The sequence below is a fragment of the Boeremia exigua genome (assembly GCF_020726555.1).
Source record: "Boeremia exigua strain MPI-SDFR-AT-0100 chromosome Unknown C7974scaffold_4, whole genome shotgun sequence".
Taxonomy (NCBI): Eukaryota; Fungi; Ascomycota; class Dothideomycetes; order Pleosporales; family Didymellaceae; genus Boeremia; species Boeremia exigua.
In genome coordinates this window covers 2,032,583-2,047,226 of record NW_025763521.1, presented here as the reverse complement: position 1 = coordinate 2,047,226, position 14,644 = coordinate 2,032,583, and the positions used below count along the sequence as shown (strand labels likewise).

Below are 14,644 nucleotides of genomic sequence, written 5' to 3'. Positions count from 1 at the left end.
GAATCATTTGTCAAATGAACCTTGGTTCACCAGCTCGTCGGCTGAAAATGTCTGCCCGAACTCCCCTGTCCGGGTTGAATTGACTTCGGGTCGCGCAATTGTCATGAGGGTTTCAGTCATTATCGTCGTCGCCTCGGAGCCTTGCTCATCGTCATCTGATTGAAGACGCTCGCTGAGCTGATCGTGGCTACCACACGAAGTGAAGGAACGGCGCTGCAGTTCCTGACGCAGCGCTTCAGTTGAGCACTGATAGTAGTCCATGCAATGCCTGTTGAGTATTGTACTGGATCCTTTTCCGTTGATCTCGTTGGCTCAGAACAGTCCCGTCGCGATTGGCGATGTTGGTAAATTGAAGGTGGTGAGTAATGTAAGTGCTTGCCAAGTTCCAAGTCAGTGGGATTCTTTGGTGCACTGTGCAGGATGCGTGTTTGTTCTTTCGCTTTCGGTTCCTTTGCGATTGCTTTCACTGGGTGTTTGTTCAGCTGCGCTTGCCCTCTGTCGTACGATTTCCTCGCTTTGTCCTTCCTGCGTTCGTGCCTTCCGCAGAAACTAGCGGTATTATGCTGTAACGGTCTTAGCGAATAGAACAGTATACTTGTTAACTTGCCTTTTCCAATCACTTCACCTCACCTTCTGAACTGGAACATTCCGTCTATCAAAGTTCACTTGGCCCAAAATGGTATGGCGCCAGTCGCGCGGCTCCTGATTTACGAAGTACTTCGTAGTCCGCGCAAAACAGCCAATACCCGCAGCGATTTCAAGGCCGAGAATAGGTTTGCTGTAGATACTGTGATCCTCGCAAAATATCTCGCACGCACGCATTTCTGTATCCTCACTCTTATCACACAAACAGCTCTAGTCGTAGTATCCGATGTCTTCGAAATATCTATAAATGTCATTACAGGGCGCTGTGTTGTCTACAAAGCATGCCCGTAGCCACCCTTTCTTGCCTCCGAATCGGACTCGATATCGACTGCGTAGCTTCGTTCAGCGTATATCCTCTTCGGATCGATCGGCGCGTCGCTTTTATCCGAGTCTCCATCGAGACGCTCCCACTGATCATCCGCTCTTCCATGATGTACAGTCGACAGGCTGAATCCAATATCCGTAGGATTGCGAAAACTGTCGCGAAGTCTTTTCTGTTGGCGCGACCCTCCCACTGTTACAAGCTGTGTGCCTGTTCCACTCCTCTTATTATTGCTGGGACCAGAACTGCCGTCGTTGCCGCGTCGGAAGAAATGGCGTAACGAGGGGACCGAGGAAGCTATGCAACCAATGCCGGTTTCAATGTTGGAGCAGAGCATGGTGTGTGCGACCCAGACTGGGTACGTCATTAGCTTCAAAATCGTTCCGTGTGGCAGTGTTCTTACATTGCAGGTCTGTCATTTTCTCAAACTTGTTGACGTAGGGTATCCGGACCATCGTGATGACTGATGCGCTGTAGTGTGTGAGTATTTGACTTCCATCTGAGATGCAAAAACATACATGGAAGCGAACGACAGCAGACCGAAAGCCTGGAATTTTGCCTGTCGCTTCATTTGCGTGTTCCACAGCATGACAGCCGGTACTACGACCAATGCCAAATCAGTGGCAATTGTAGAAACTGTTGCAACGTGTCCGATGATGACGAACGTATCCACGGGAGCGCAGGAGCCCTCGCCGCTCAGAATCAAAGTGGGTGTCCATATGGCGCGGACTGGTCGACAATAGAGCAGGGTGCCCAGAAAGGTAATGAGGAAGGACATCCATGTCACGGCGAGCAGAACCCAAACGCTGTAGACCAGCGCTTTTTTTGTAGAAGCAATGCGTTGTATCGTGATGCAGATGGACGATTTGACCATCGCTAGGCCGACAACATACATCAGAATCCAGATGATGTAGTATTTCATGGCTTCGGAGTATTGCCAGGCATTGAGATCTTTCTCGAGTCTTCCCAGTCCCACGAGACAACCGTATATCGACAGACCAGTGACTGCAGTGTAGACGGCCTGTGGGAGAGTTCAGTGCATGTTGTTGATAAGTCGATAGGCTACACGTACAGTTCCGCAACCAATAATGGCATCATCATAACCGAACGTGCCCTTTGCGAGTCGAACATAGGTCCTTAAAGACACTGCAAGAATGGAAAGACCGAGGAAGACGCACGATGTGACGATGATCGTTAGTGGAAACCCATCCGGGGTGATGAGCCTCGCTTCAGGATCGACGTTCGGATTCTCCATAGGTGATGATCTGGGGAATAGTCGATGGGCGGAGACACAACCTCGAAAAGCTCAAAAACTGCAAGTGCACTGCGCAGCGCTCCACCTTATACAAAGGTAGGCTTGGAGGCAATTATGGCAGGCATTCGTAGTATAGTGTCGATCTTGACTTCTCTTGCACTACAACAGCCGTTCCTGGATACAACGCAGTGGGCCCAGGTTGGCCGTGGTAAAGGGATCCACTATAGCAGGAGAGGCATGTTGCAGGCCCAACAGTTTCAAGGGTTCCTGTCCTCGACGACTGTGGGTAATTTGCAGGCCTTAAAGACATCGTATCCTGACCTGTTCTTACCTAACCCAGTCCCTGTTCAAGCATTTCGGAGATCCCGATTGAGAGGCAACTGCAGCGTCCCGTGCCCTAGTCAACGTGCCAACTACTATAACGGCCAATGTCAAACCCACACCTTCGTTAGCGTTGACTTTCGTAAAATCCTGGAGGAATTGTCTGCGTGGCAGTGATTCGCAGTTCATGGACAGGGTACACCCATTGTAGCGGGATCCTTCCGTAGCGCCACGCGAAAGGAATTTGCGTCAGATGAGCGAAAGCAGACCTTAGAAGTCTTACGGCCCCCACAGCAGCTTTCACAAATTTCTTACTCGAGAGACCCACAATGGTCGTCACTACTGCTGTCAACCGTGTGAATGTCGGGCCGATTAGGAAGACGTCGGCTTTCGGATGCCGGCGCTTTGCTACTCCAGGTTCTTCGCCGGTGAATCGAGATTATGATCACGTGAAACCGGAAGCGGGAGGCCTTGTGCGGTTGGACGCTGCGTCTTTCACGTGCTGATCATGACCAAGCCAGCCGTGTCATGTTGAGGGTCGAGTCAGTTGTGCAATCCAGCCAGACCCCTGATTTAACGCGCTAATTCTTCTCCTGCTCAAACAAGTAATCTCAACGCTGATGTGTTCTGGATTCATACTGTCATAACGAAAGATAACTTTATACAAAATCTTGGTATCGACTCGAATAGAAGAACGCGCAAGCAAAAGACCGGAGTTGAGTGCGAGTACATATTGTGGTATCTGAGTTAATCAATCGTGACTCGTACGCCTCTGTTGTCTTTAGTCATGGGAATGAACATGTCGTGGTCATACGCCAGATCTTCCGCCGTTGTATCAAACAGATGCATGTGAGGGAGGACGCGTAGAACGAGTGCTGAGAGACTCAGGTTGAGCTCACAAAGCGCAAGACTGGAAATGTTAGCACTGTATATTCAACCACAAGACTGGCGACCTACTTCATGCCCAAACAGGACCGGCTGCCTTTGGAGAATGCGAGCATACTGCGCTCAACATCCTTTCTTCGCTGATTGTTCTCATCCAACCAGCGCTCGGGGATGAAGGCATACGAATCGGGGAATACTTTTTCGTCATGGTGGGTAATGGCAGCTGACATGCCTATAGCGTAGCCCTGCGGAATAATGTACTCGACCGACCGTTTATTCCATTCGCCACGGAAGACCAAGTTCTCTTCAGTCGGCACACGAGCTGTACGAGCTGAGACACCATACGACAGCCTCAAGCCTTCCTGAATGACCGCTCCAAGGTATGGTAGGTTCTCAAGCTCAGTCCACGATGGTAGCTGTTTGGGGTCCTTTACTACGGACTGTAGCTCGGTTCTGAGGTTGGTAAGAAGCTCGGGTTTGGTCAGGAGGTGATAGGTAATCACAGCCATTGCCCAACTCGTCGTCTCTGTCCCTGCACCGATGACTCCAGCGGCTTCATCAGCTAACCTTTGCGGTTCCTTCTCCAACGAGACGAGATCCGATTCCAAGATCGTGCCGAATACAGTGGGCCGATCGTATCTGATACCCGCATCGATATCGGCCTTAGCTTGTCTCATCTTCTCGGGCAGATCAATCTGCAGCGTACGAATCATGAGAGCAGAACTTGGAGGCATGTAGTCAACCAGGTATTTACCAAGTGCAGCACTGGCCTTTGTCCACGGGAAGAAGCGGAAAATGAAGACAGGTCGCAAGATCGAAGCAAGTGGTTCGCGGAAGTTGGGGTACCAACCCTCTTGATCAAGGAAGCCAAAGCTCTCGCCAAAGCTGTAACCAGAGATAGCATCAGACGTGAAGCAGCTGTATGCCATCGTGACATCAAATGCCTCCCGGCCAGACTCTCGGAGCAGTTTATCGCACAGTTTCTGTGCCAGGTTCTGGATCTCTGGTTCAAGTCTTGCAATCATTCCCCGTGAGAAGAACTTCGCTACAGGAGTTCTGCGAAGGCGATGCAAATCGTGATCAGCTGTACCAAATCCAGCTTGCCCTAGTCTATAGCCGCAACATGTTTAGTGTATGCATTTTGCGATTCATGGAGGGTGGCTTACGCTGAGCCGTTGATCTGATGCACTGGCTTGTCGCGTTTGCGCCCGCCCACAGCATAGATTTCATCCGCAAATGAAATGTCATTGCAGTGCACTTCGTGCGGGCTGATGCGAACAATCGGGCCTGTCAAGTAGGTCAGTTAGTTCATCGAGATCGAATGCGCCCATCCTAAATCCAGTAATCCCCTAGCTTACCATACTTCTCATGCATCCTCGCGATCTCTTTGGTGTAGCATCCGAATTTGACAACATCGTGGTAGAACTCTGGCCAGTACGTCGCGGCTGCTAGCTTGTCGCCGGGAATGCGACTGAGTGGATGAAGCGGTGATACATTGTAGATAATCTTGAGGGTTTGGTAGACCAACCAGAGACCAGCAAAGATCAGTACGTTATCAATGGAGATGAAAGACGTCCCCGATGGAGGCAACACAGCCTGAGCCGTCGACATGTTGGAGGTGGTGTAAGGAAGTTGACTGCAGGAACGCAGACGACTCTCTTCTTACAAGCATTCTGCGGAACGGCCAACATTATCATTTCGGCGTGCTTTGCTGTGGAGTGCGATACCTGCACTGTCGGGTATTGTGACAGAAGTGTCGAAGGGACGAGTGCATGTGGAGCCAAAAGCGATCAACATGCCGCTTGTGTCCTAGCTAGGCTGAAACAGGAAACCACCGTCTTCACGGGCCGCAAGGGTGACAGCGGTATATCTACGTTCTGATTTGCTGTACGACGAGTTCTCGAGTCAGTCATGACCCCCCTCTTCCCTGTCCCTTGTCTGATCGAGTCAGTGGGCCAGGGAGACTTCCGCACAGTTGGTGCTGCCAAAACTTGACCCTTGACTGAAACATCAGGCCAACTAGCAGATGTAAGACATTCGATCAGTAGACTTGGGTTCCCTGGATTTGCGGAACATTCATTGTTCAGGCGGAACTTTCATAAATGACTTTAAGCATCTTGATGCTGAGATTGTAGAATGATCCAATTTGACTGAAAACATCTAAGCCTAGTAATTGCACAAATTCCTTCTCATGTAACTCTATCCAGTCATCTTGTTCAAGATTGCACAGTTACCTCTCACAAGTGTCGACTCTACAAACAAGCAGGTGCAAATGGATATGACTTTCCCAGTAATCTTGACACCCTAAGAAAGTATGAGATATGGTGCAAAAGAAAAACCCCGTACACATTGGAAGATGACCGTCAAATGGCTGAAGGATGGTGCCATATCCAGGGACATGGAGAGCCCGCAGGCTGTTGCACTCAAGATCAAGTGCCGAGATCATAGATACCATTGCCACACATGCGAGAACAGGGTAACACCCCAGTCACCGCGATCGTGAGGCATTTTAAGGTAGAGTGGGGCTGGATGCCCCAAACCATTAACATCAGACCAGGCAGTTTCGTCTGAGCTCAGAAGCACGATCTTGAGAAAGACCAACGCAGAATTGTCATAGCGCGTTCGATCCACAGCCGAGTTTTCCGAGATCCGACGAGACAACGTGGAGTACCTAGGTCAGCTGTGAACTACTGGGGTGGTAACGAAGCAGTATCGGATCATGGCCGATCGGCACACTCTCATTCAGAATGCTGGGATATGCAGAGGCTTTAACAGAGGTGCAGTGTCAAGTTCTTAGGGACTGGCTAGCCTGAGGGTTGTAGCGTGGGCCGATATCAGTACTGAATATGTGCGGTAACGGATGGGAGGGTAGGGCAGGATTAAACGACTTGAAATCGATAGTCAGACTGGGAACGAAAGAACGGTCATGAATCAGCAAGCAATAGCCATGCGCTCAATGCTATTCTTCGGCGTATCTTACACAGGAAAAGCTCACCATATGTGGTCCTCGGCCAGCTACGAGCTAAAGCCTGTATCACAATGCTACAATACTTGACTATCCAGCTACCACATCGCTGAAATATAAGGAAGGGTATAAACGAGTACGTAATGAAAGAAAGCCGAAGCTAAGTTGACTCTGTGTTCGCGCCTGTCTGCCTTTCTCTCTGTCTCCTTCTCCGTTGTCTCGCGTTGTCACGCAGGAACTGCGGGTCTATGTAGTCTTCTGGCAGCTCGAAGTCATGCTCGCTGAACTCTGGTATCGGTTGCCCAAAGGCTGTAGCATTGCGTCCATGGCGGTGCTTGCCCAAGGCTGCTGCTCGTAGATGTGGTTTTGTGTAGAAGGATACGAATGGCGTTGTAGGTTCGGGCGGGATATAGGGTAAGAGGAAGCCATGAGGTCGTGGCGGACGCTTGGGTTTAGGAGGCTCTGGCTCTTTGGGTTGCTGATCTTTCACGTGTGAGGTCTTTCCGTTTACCTTATGAGGTTCTGAGGCTTCTGACTCCTCGCCCTCCTCATCTTCGTCCTCCGTTCGGGCGGCCAGTGCAGCTTCCTTTTCGGCTCTTATGCGTTTCTCTTCCTGTTTCCAGACGCGGAACTTGTCCACAAGCGCCTCTACTTCTTTGACAAAGTAGTCTCGTTTCGACTCCCAGTCTCGTGTCTCTCCAGCTGTAACACCGGTTATACCCATGACTCTGAGCCAATCAGGCCCTTGTAGTCCATCTAGTAGTCGCTCCAGTTGCTGCTTTTCGTGCATCGCGCGCTCCTTCTCAATATTGCGCAGCTGCTTCTCTTTTCGCTCAGCACGACGATGTTGTGCGAAGAAGTAGCTATCGGCCAATGGATCTTGTTCGCCATCGCTCCGTATGTGCTTGGCTATGCTGCTGTAGTCGAGTACTTGAAAGGTAGTGGATGATTGTGCAGCAGGTATGGGAGGGTTCGAGGGATCGCGCGGAGGTGTGATAGCGCGTGGCTTTCGTGTTCGTGCAGGACTTGCGGATTTGCGAAGTGATTCGGGTGAGGCCGGTGCAGCAGTCTTGGACTTGGGGGGCTCGTCGACAATATATATGGGCGTGTCGACGTCGAGGTATTCTACATGCAAAGGTCAATGGACATCTCTGTACAACAGCTAGGGGGCGCACCAGAAGGCTTCGGCAGGCCTGCGATGATGTCGTCGTAGCTCGAGAAGTAGACGGCGAGGTCGCTCTTCAGTCGCGAGCCACCGTCTGAGCTTCGCAGGCTCCTCCTATCCTTCGACCTGGAGTCTGCGGCCGGCACGGGCACCGCAAGCTTCCCTGCGCTGCCTGGCCGAGGTGTCGAGCGCCCTGAAGGCACGTCGTCGGCATCTATATCAAGCAATGTCTGCACTCCGTTCGTAATGCGCACCAATTCGCCGTGTGGTGAACGGTGCACGACCTTGGTGGGTGGTCTCGTGTCAGCGTCGTCCAGCGCTGCATAGGGCCTCTTCCTCGAGCCGGTGCGGGCCGGAGGTGCTGGACGCGCTGGCGATGCCGTCAGCTGCTCCACTGTCTTCTCATCGTCGTCGAGGACGACCAGGGGACCGCTTTTGCTAGAGCGACGCGTCGAGACGGCCGTGTTGTGGGGACTGCTCTGAGGCGCGACTTGGAAATTGAGCCGTGTCTGCACGAGACGTTCAGTCGGCGAGCGCATTGGGGGCCTGGCGAGGTTGGCCATGGTGCTGCTGGGGAAGTCTCTGGTTTCGCAGGCTCATCTTTCAGTCACTGCGACGCATAGCTGCCATTGAGGGTGTCGCGCTGGGTCAAGGCAAAACTGCGCGACGGCGTTAGGGTGGTCGAGCTCAGTCGGCCGCCTTTGAGCTGTATATGCACGTATGCTAGATCGTTCACCTTCACCAATGCACCTGTGAGGTCAGATTAAGCTCTCGTACATGGGATTCGACCTCCTCCATGTCCTGCTGCAATTTAGAACCAATTTCATCGAATCAAATTGCAGGAACTCCGAGAAATTTCAGGATAGCTCGACGCCACAGTTGTTGCAGCCAATCATGTGCCGCCATTCTGGACCTGCGACATCGACTTTGCAACAGCACTGCTTGGGTTTGAGGTTCGTGGTCCGCATAGGGCCCCTGCACGGCTTGCCGTACATGTACTATGTATGTACCGGTCTGTCATTACACATTATATGTACATGGCTTTGCCTTCAAATGCAGACTTGGTCATCATCCTGTTATCGACTATCCAACCCGCTTCATGACAGAACACTAATAAGAACATGCTAGAAGGAACAAATCCAATACACCCACGTGCTGTTGCTTACGAGAACAGGAAATCTTTGAGAACTGGTGATCCCGCAAACTCTGGGTTGAGCAAGACGCAGCTAAAATTAAGTCAGTCGATATCGCTAGCGTGAACGGTAGTAACGAACTTCAGGAAGTATGATAGACCCTGCTTTCGCCGCTCGAGGAACCTCGGTCTAAATCGTGCTATACGATCGTGTCAGCATCGAATGTGGAGAAGTGGGGTGAGCTGAGGGTGTGTGACTTACACACCACCGATTTGGGTGGAAACTGTGGCATGGAACCCACAGCATGAGGGAATGTTTTGACCAGCTTTTGGTGAAGGTCTTCGAACTCAGAGTACCTGGAGCGGGGTAAGTAGAGACACGGGGCAGCATCTCGGTGATACACACCTCTTGCGAATCTTCATTGGGCCGCCCTGGTGTTAGTTAGTCGACTGTGCTTGCGTTCCCACATGAACGACCTCCTCAAGATAGGCTGTCTAGCTGTATCATGCATCTTGGTGGTTCCCTGCACGATCCGTTCTTTTGGAATACGCCAAAATGGCATGATTGGCTGCAGGGAAGTATGCTTGGGCAAGCCGATATGTGGGCCGCGTGTACCACTTCTCGATCGGGGTGAGGCTCTTGGAGAACTTACATCGAGCGTCTCAACTGTGCAGTTCCATACAACATACTGGCCAGGTGCATAGGCTCCGAGTCCTGGCGCTGTGCCGCTGACAACCACGTAATCGTCAATTGACACATGCTTCGCCCAAAGCACTTTACACTGCTCAGAGCCCTCATCGGTATGGTCTTCGAGCACAATGCGAGCCCCAGCGTCCGAGGTATACGAGCTTAGACGATTACTGTCGCGCTCGTGCCTCTGCCAGTACGGCGGGACTACGCTGTTCCGCTCAGGACGAGCGGTGGCGGGCTTTGCCCCATCTTCACGGGACGGTGATGGGGGGCTTTCGTGCACAGTTTCAGAGCTCGCCAGCTCCATCCATCTACAGAGTAGCGGACTGGGCGGGTGGCGCGTGGAGCGGGAAGGCGGAAGTCGTCAGATGAAGTGCGTGAAGGTGAGGGGTAGATAAGTGCTTTAAGGTGGGACGACGCTGCAGCCAGATATCTTAGTCCCGTTAGCAGCAGACAAAAGGATGCGGGTTTCTGCCTTTGCCTCGCTTTGGCGACACAATGATGTGCAGACACGGGACCCTGGCCACGGCGGGCAGAATAACGCGTCGTGATTCGACCGTGCACGGAGGGATGTAGACCGCCATTGTTCGGAGCACACCCGAGAAGGGTCTTGAGCAACATTTCTTTGCTCGTTCATGGTGTTCCACGGCGGCCTGTAAGCCCCAGGCCGCGCAATGCACCAGCACACAGCGTCTGGCGAGACATGCAGCGCTGCCCGCCCTTCTGTTGGCTCGAACGGCCAAGAGAGACGGCAATAAATCGAGTGGCGGGTGCCGGGAAGACTCCCCAAGCTCCGAGCTAGTGGATCGAGATAGGCCCAAGCACTGGACGTGCGCCATTGCCGTCCTCATGATCGTTCCCTTATATACCGCGCTGCACCCTCCCGCCACTCTGCCTGCACTCACGCTCGCTGTTGAGAATTGCCCTCTTGCACGAGAAATTGCTTATCGAAAGCGTGCTCGAATTCTGTCTGTCGCTGACCGTCTCCTCTTTTAAGATTGTGCCACTCTTAGCATCCAAGCCAGCATAGGTACGTGCATTCCAAACTATAACTCCGCACCTCGGGCAATTTCCTCTGAACATCCAAGCTCATACATCTTCGCAGTCTCGTACCCAGTTTTTTCTGCAAACCTCACAACACACACCGTCAAAATGCACTCCGCACTCGCCCTCGGCCTCGCTGCCTTTGCCGGCTTTGCCGCAGCTCAGGAGAATACTCAGAATGACTACCCCTACCGCATCGATCCGGATAGCGTCACCCCGGCCAACAGACGTAGGTGCAAGCATCATGACATGTCTGGACTGCGTCTGACTTTACCGCAGAATTCTGGTGTGACCAGAACATTGCTCAATGCCCGCTCATTTGCCTTCAGCAGCCCGGCGTCACCACCCAGACCACTTCGGTCAACGACTGCGATCCCGTAAGCCTCACAATTCCACTACACAGACTGCGAGGAGTGTGATGACGGGCAGGTGTCAATGCCGTAGCGCTCAGACGGACATGGCCGTCATTGGCTCACCCTCCTTCACGCTCCTCAACAGTCCCAACATTTGCCTAAAACCCTAGCTAACACCGCCACAGGATGCGTTGAGCTACAGCTGTGTCTGCGATAACGGCGTCTCCCCCAACATCACCCAGTACTCCCAAACGCTGCCCTTCTTCATCTGCCAAGAGTGGGGCAACCAGTGTGTCGCCAACTGCAACGGCGACGCTACCTGCCAAGACAGCTGCCGTGCCGACCACCCTTGTGGCGCTCAGTCTCCCTTCTTGGGCAACGCTACGTCGAGTTCTTCCTCGGCCACTGGATCTGCCACTGGGTCTGCTGGTGGATCTGCTACGACCACTCGTCCTCCCGCTACAGGCTTCGGTGGCGCTGCTGCTACCTCTGGTAGTTCGGGCTCGGGTTCGGGCTCGTCTGCCTCCGCCACCTTCGTCCCTGGCGCTGCTACCAGCATGGCTGTGCTCTTCGGCAGCGTATTCTTGGGATTCGCTGTCCTGCTGTAAGCCGTGGATTTTTCCGCGCCGCTCGTCCATTAAACGTAAATTTTTCTTCCGGATCTTCTCCATGCATAGCGTCCGGGATACATACAGTCATTTCACACCACAGATACCCAACGGTACTTGCCGCTCATTTGAAAGCAAACTGGGAGTTTAATTAGCAAGGCGCATCATACAGGATGCGACTAATACTGGCAAAAAGTAGCATTTGCATCACCATCATGTAGCCCGGAGTTGTTAGTTCTGTATCAGCAAGGAGTTCTGGCGAATCATCAACACTCGTGCAAACACTCTACTTCCATTGCCCTTGTCGCCTTCCACGGCAATTTTGTCCGTGATATGTTGCCCTTGCCTCCCTTGAATGTGTGAGGTTGAAATAGAGACGCTATAGTACTACCATGGCTACTGCTAGGTGCGTATAGCGTACAACCGTGGCTATCTCGACGTAAGTGTAGTGTAACAAAGGCAGATCTGACGTCGGCTCTCACACGAGACATCGAGCGTGCGACTGAAAATGGTCAAGTATGGTACATGGTGTGATTAAAAAGTCCCTAACAACTCTAGCCTATTCATCTGTCCGTCGTTTACATTCTTTACACATTACATCCATACTTCGTAAGTTCGTTAGTCCATATCTTCATATCCACACCCCTATCTTCCACCCCTATCTTCCCGCTGGTCCACGACCCCTCGCCGTCCCAGCCCACCTCCTATCCCATGACTCTCTCGGGCTCTCATACACCGGGCAATCCTGTAACAGCTCTCCAGTAGTATCAGACAGCTTGCACGCCGACTTGTCCTGCACTTGCTCTGGATGCGCGGCTGTCACCACGCCGCCGTACGACTTGTTCACGACGTCCGCAGCGCAAGACGCACTGTTGGGCCGCGAGTCAGGGGGCGTAGGCGGGAGCTTGGTGATTGGGGCGGAGACGCGGTGCATCTTGTTGACTACATTATAGATAGTGTCTGCGTTGGGTTGGCGTCTGGGTCGAGGCTGCGATACATCATGGCTGAGGTCGTTGATCAGAGTGCGGACGTCGGCGTCGGCGGCTTCGCGCTGCTCGACTCGCGAGACAGCGTGGGGGGCATTGTTGCGGACTTCATCGGTGGGGGCTTCGACGAGTCTGATGGTGGAGTGGAAGCCGCGCTGCACGTATGTCGGGGTCAGGTCCGGGGATGCAGGCGGCGACATGTGGAAGATGCGCTCGTCTGAAGATGCTGGTGAGGAGTCCTTCAGGTATAGGGGCGCTGGGGCGGGTTTGATCTTGGGTGCTGTTGGAGGCAGGTACGTTCTTCCCGCCAAGGGGAAGGGTAGGCGTCCTTCATCGAGGGGGCAGCCTTCATACGGGCGGCCTGTGGCGTGGGCGAGGTTGCGTAGGTCGAGGCCCGCCGACGATGCTGGCTTCAGGTCTGGGACGGCAGGGACGGGGATTCTGGAGGAGTCCAGAGAATATGGGACGACAGAGCAGATAACAGGCTTCCTTTGTGTGCGTCGGACAGTCTCTCGGATCACGACGTTACCTCTGGGCCGTCTCGATATTCTTCTGAACCGTTCTGTCTGATTCTCTTGAGCCTGCGTTTTGGGGTGGACCATCTTGCCCAAGGCGTGTGCGGCTTCCTCATCGGTACCGGCAGCTGGCCATTTCCCTTTCTCTTCGCGTTTGCGGGATCTCGGGCGCCACATTGACATAGAGAGGTGACCATCGTCAGAGGAAGTCGATTCGGTGAGCGGTTTTGGATCCTTGGGCGGCGGTAAGGGAGCCTTCAATGGTGAGGAAAATCCCTCTATTGTGTTCACCGGAGTTCTACAGATGTCGCACTGTCTTCGGAGGCATCTCGCTTGGTGACGTTCCCATCGTGTAGAGTCTCTCCAGTTACTCCCACAAGCTTGATATAGGATGAAGAAATGATCGATCACGCGTTGATCTATTGGTTCGCCATCTGGACCTGATACTGTAGCGTTTACCTCTTGTGAAGCCCGCGTGAGCTCTCTCACAAGGTCCGCTTCATCGAACATTGAGTCGCGATGGGCTCGATGCTTGAATCGGTCGAGACGTTGTGCATGATGAACGAGCCATTGCTGAATGCGATCTCGCTTTCGGGTTGGTTCTTCTGGGGAGAGATCGTGTGGAGCGATTGTCACAGGGGAATGGTCTTCGGTTTCACTGGAGGACAGTGCAGTCGTGGATGGTGATATATTTTGTTGACATTGAGAGCTAGCAGGGCTTTCTTGGGAGAGTTTACGTTGCCCCTTGCAGAAGGCTCGAAACCGCTTCTTCATACTCGGTAACATGCTTGGGTCGTCTGAGGGTGGGTGAGAGGATTGGTGAGAGGATTGGTGAGGGGATTGGTGAGGGGATTGGTGAGGGGATTGGTGAGGTTGATCTATAGAGGAGTCGTTTGAGGACAGCGAAGATATTGAGACCGCACCAAAGCGCTGTTCAAAGGTGGCCATGATGAAACAGCAATACTGAAGCTATTAATGCACACTGGCATCTAAACAACAGGGGTCTATCACGAAGTCAAGTGGGGATTATTTATACCAATGACTGCCCAATCTTGGAGCAAGGTTGGCATCTCTGCACGTCATGGTCAAAGCTCTCCTCCCCATGTCATCCCAACAATAGTTCGCTATCGAGGAAACTCGGAACTGCGCTTCGTAGATTGAAGGGTGCTTCGAAAGATCTAAGTAAGTATCTTCGGGTAAATTGGGAGTCGATGATGTCAAATTGACTGACCAGGAACTGTTTGGAGGTGCAGTCGAAGGGTCAGCGATTCTGCACAGTCATCAACCAAGTAGCAGCTGTCGACAACATGACGCGATTCCAGATCTCTTGGGCCTTGTAACCATGGGAGCGAGAGGGGAAACTGGGCGTTGCTTGTACAACCACTCTCCAGAGCCCAACGGCTTGCATCTCATGGCCTGTTCGCAAATGAAACTGCAACCACAAAACAGTTGACACGTCGATCCAATAGGGAAATGAGGCTGTAGACAACGGTGAGTAGCTTGTTGGCAGTCCGAGCTCGGGTGTGACTGCAGGGCGTGACTGTAGAGTGGGTCTGGTCCGGTCAACACAGGCACCGTAGCAACCCGATGACGAGGCGAAACCTCCGTATACTGTTTCATGAGATGGCTGTACCAGTATCCTCGGAGCCTAATATTGACATAAAACCCTTGGTCCTGTCGAAGCTGGGAAAGTGATCAGCGGAAAGGACGTCTGGAAGTCTCGAAGGATTGCGATGCTGGTGCAGCGGATCTTGCCG

At 52.7% G+C, this 14,644-nt stretch overlaps 6 protein-coding genes across 6 annotated transcripts; 1 reads left to right on the top strand and 5 right to left on the bottom strand.

The window, feature by feature from the left end:
* Positions 1-917: 917 nt before the first annotated feature.
* On the bottom strand, positions 918-2,222 carry C7974DRAFT_432869 (uncharacterized protein; the record flags this gene model as incomplete). The annotated part of the gene is made up of 4 exons (XM_046144879.1): positions 918-1,321; positions 1,371-1,438; positions 1,486-1,988; positions 2,040-2,222. The coding sequence occupies 4 exons, from the start codon at positions 2,220-2,222 to the stop codon at positions 918-920; spliced, it is 1,158 nt and encodes a 385-aa protein (XP_045999380.1).
* Positions 2,223-3,290: 1,068 nt separating this feature from the next.
* Positions 3,291-5,039, bottom strand: C7974DRAFT_308559 (cytochrome P450; the record flags this gene model as incomplete). Its single annotated transcript, XM_046138174.1, has 4 exons — positions 3,291-3,453; positions 3,501-4,538; positions 4,595-4,715; positions 4,787-5,039. The coding sequence occupies 4 exons, from the start codon at positions 5,037-5,039 to the stop codon at positions 3,291-3,293; spliced, it is 1,575 nt and encodes a 524-aa protein (XP_045999379.1).
* A 1,490-nt stretch (positions 5,040-6,529) lies between these two features.
* On the bottom strand, positions 6,530-8,237 carry C7974DRAFT_155396 (something about silencing, SAS, complex subunit 4-domain-containing protein). The gene is made up of 2 exons (XM_046135851.1): positions 7,569-8,237; positions 6,530-7,518 (listed from the first exon to the last, which is right to left on the bottom strand). The coding sequence occupies exons 1-2, from the start codon at positions 8,119-8,121 to the stop codon at positions 6,554-6,556; spliced, it is 1,518 nt and encodes a 505-aa protein (XP_045999378.1). The 5' UTR covers positions 8,122-8,237; the 3' UTR covers positions 6,530-6,553.
* Positions 8,238-8,483: 246 nt separating this feature from the next.
* Positions 8,484-9,935, bottom strand: C7974DRAFT_390971 (PX domain-containing protein). The gene is made up of 5 exons (XM_046141527.1): positions 9,344-9,935; positions 9,097-9,122; positions 8,953-9,047; positions 8,833-8,890; positions 8,484-8,784 (listed from the first exon to the last, which is right to left on the bottom strand). The coding sequence occupies exons 1-5, from the start codon at positions 9,686-9,688 to the stop codon at positions 8,721-8,723; spliced, it is 588 nt and encodes a 195-aa protein (XP_045999377.1). The 5' UTR covers positions 9,689-9,935; the 3' UTR covers positions 8,484-8,720.
* A 278-nt stretch (positions 9,936-10,213) lies between these two features.
* C7974DRAFT_155266 (uncharacterized protein) lies at positions 10,214-11,551 on the top strand. Its single transcript, XM_046135850.1, has 4 exons — positions 10,214-10,411; positions 10,487-10,654; positions 10,705-10,802; positions 10,964-11,551. Exons 2-4 carry the CDS (start codon positions 10,534-10,536, stop codon positions 11,384-11,386), a joined length of 642 nt encoding a protein of 213 aa, XP_045999376.1. The 5' UTR covers positions 10,214-10,411; positions 10,487-10,533; the 3' UTR covers positions 11,387-11,551.
* A 410-nt stretch (positions 11,552-11,961) lies between these two features.
* On the bottom strand, positions 11,962-14,002 carry C7974DRAFT_155246 (uncharacterized protein). Its single transcript, XM_046135849.1, has one exon. The coding sequence runs from the start codon at positions 13,833-13,835 to the stop codon at positions 12,045-12,047; it is 1,791 nt and encodes a 596-aa protein (XP_045999375.1). The 5' UTR covers positions 13,836-14,002; the 3' UTR covers positions 11,962-12,044.
* Positions 14,003-14,644: the final 642 nt, after the last annotated feature.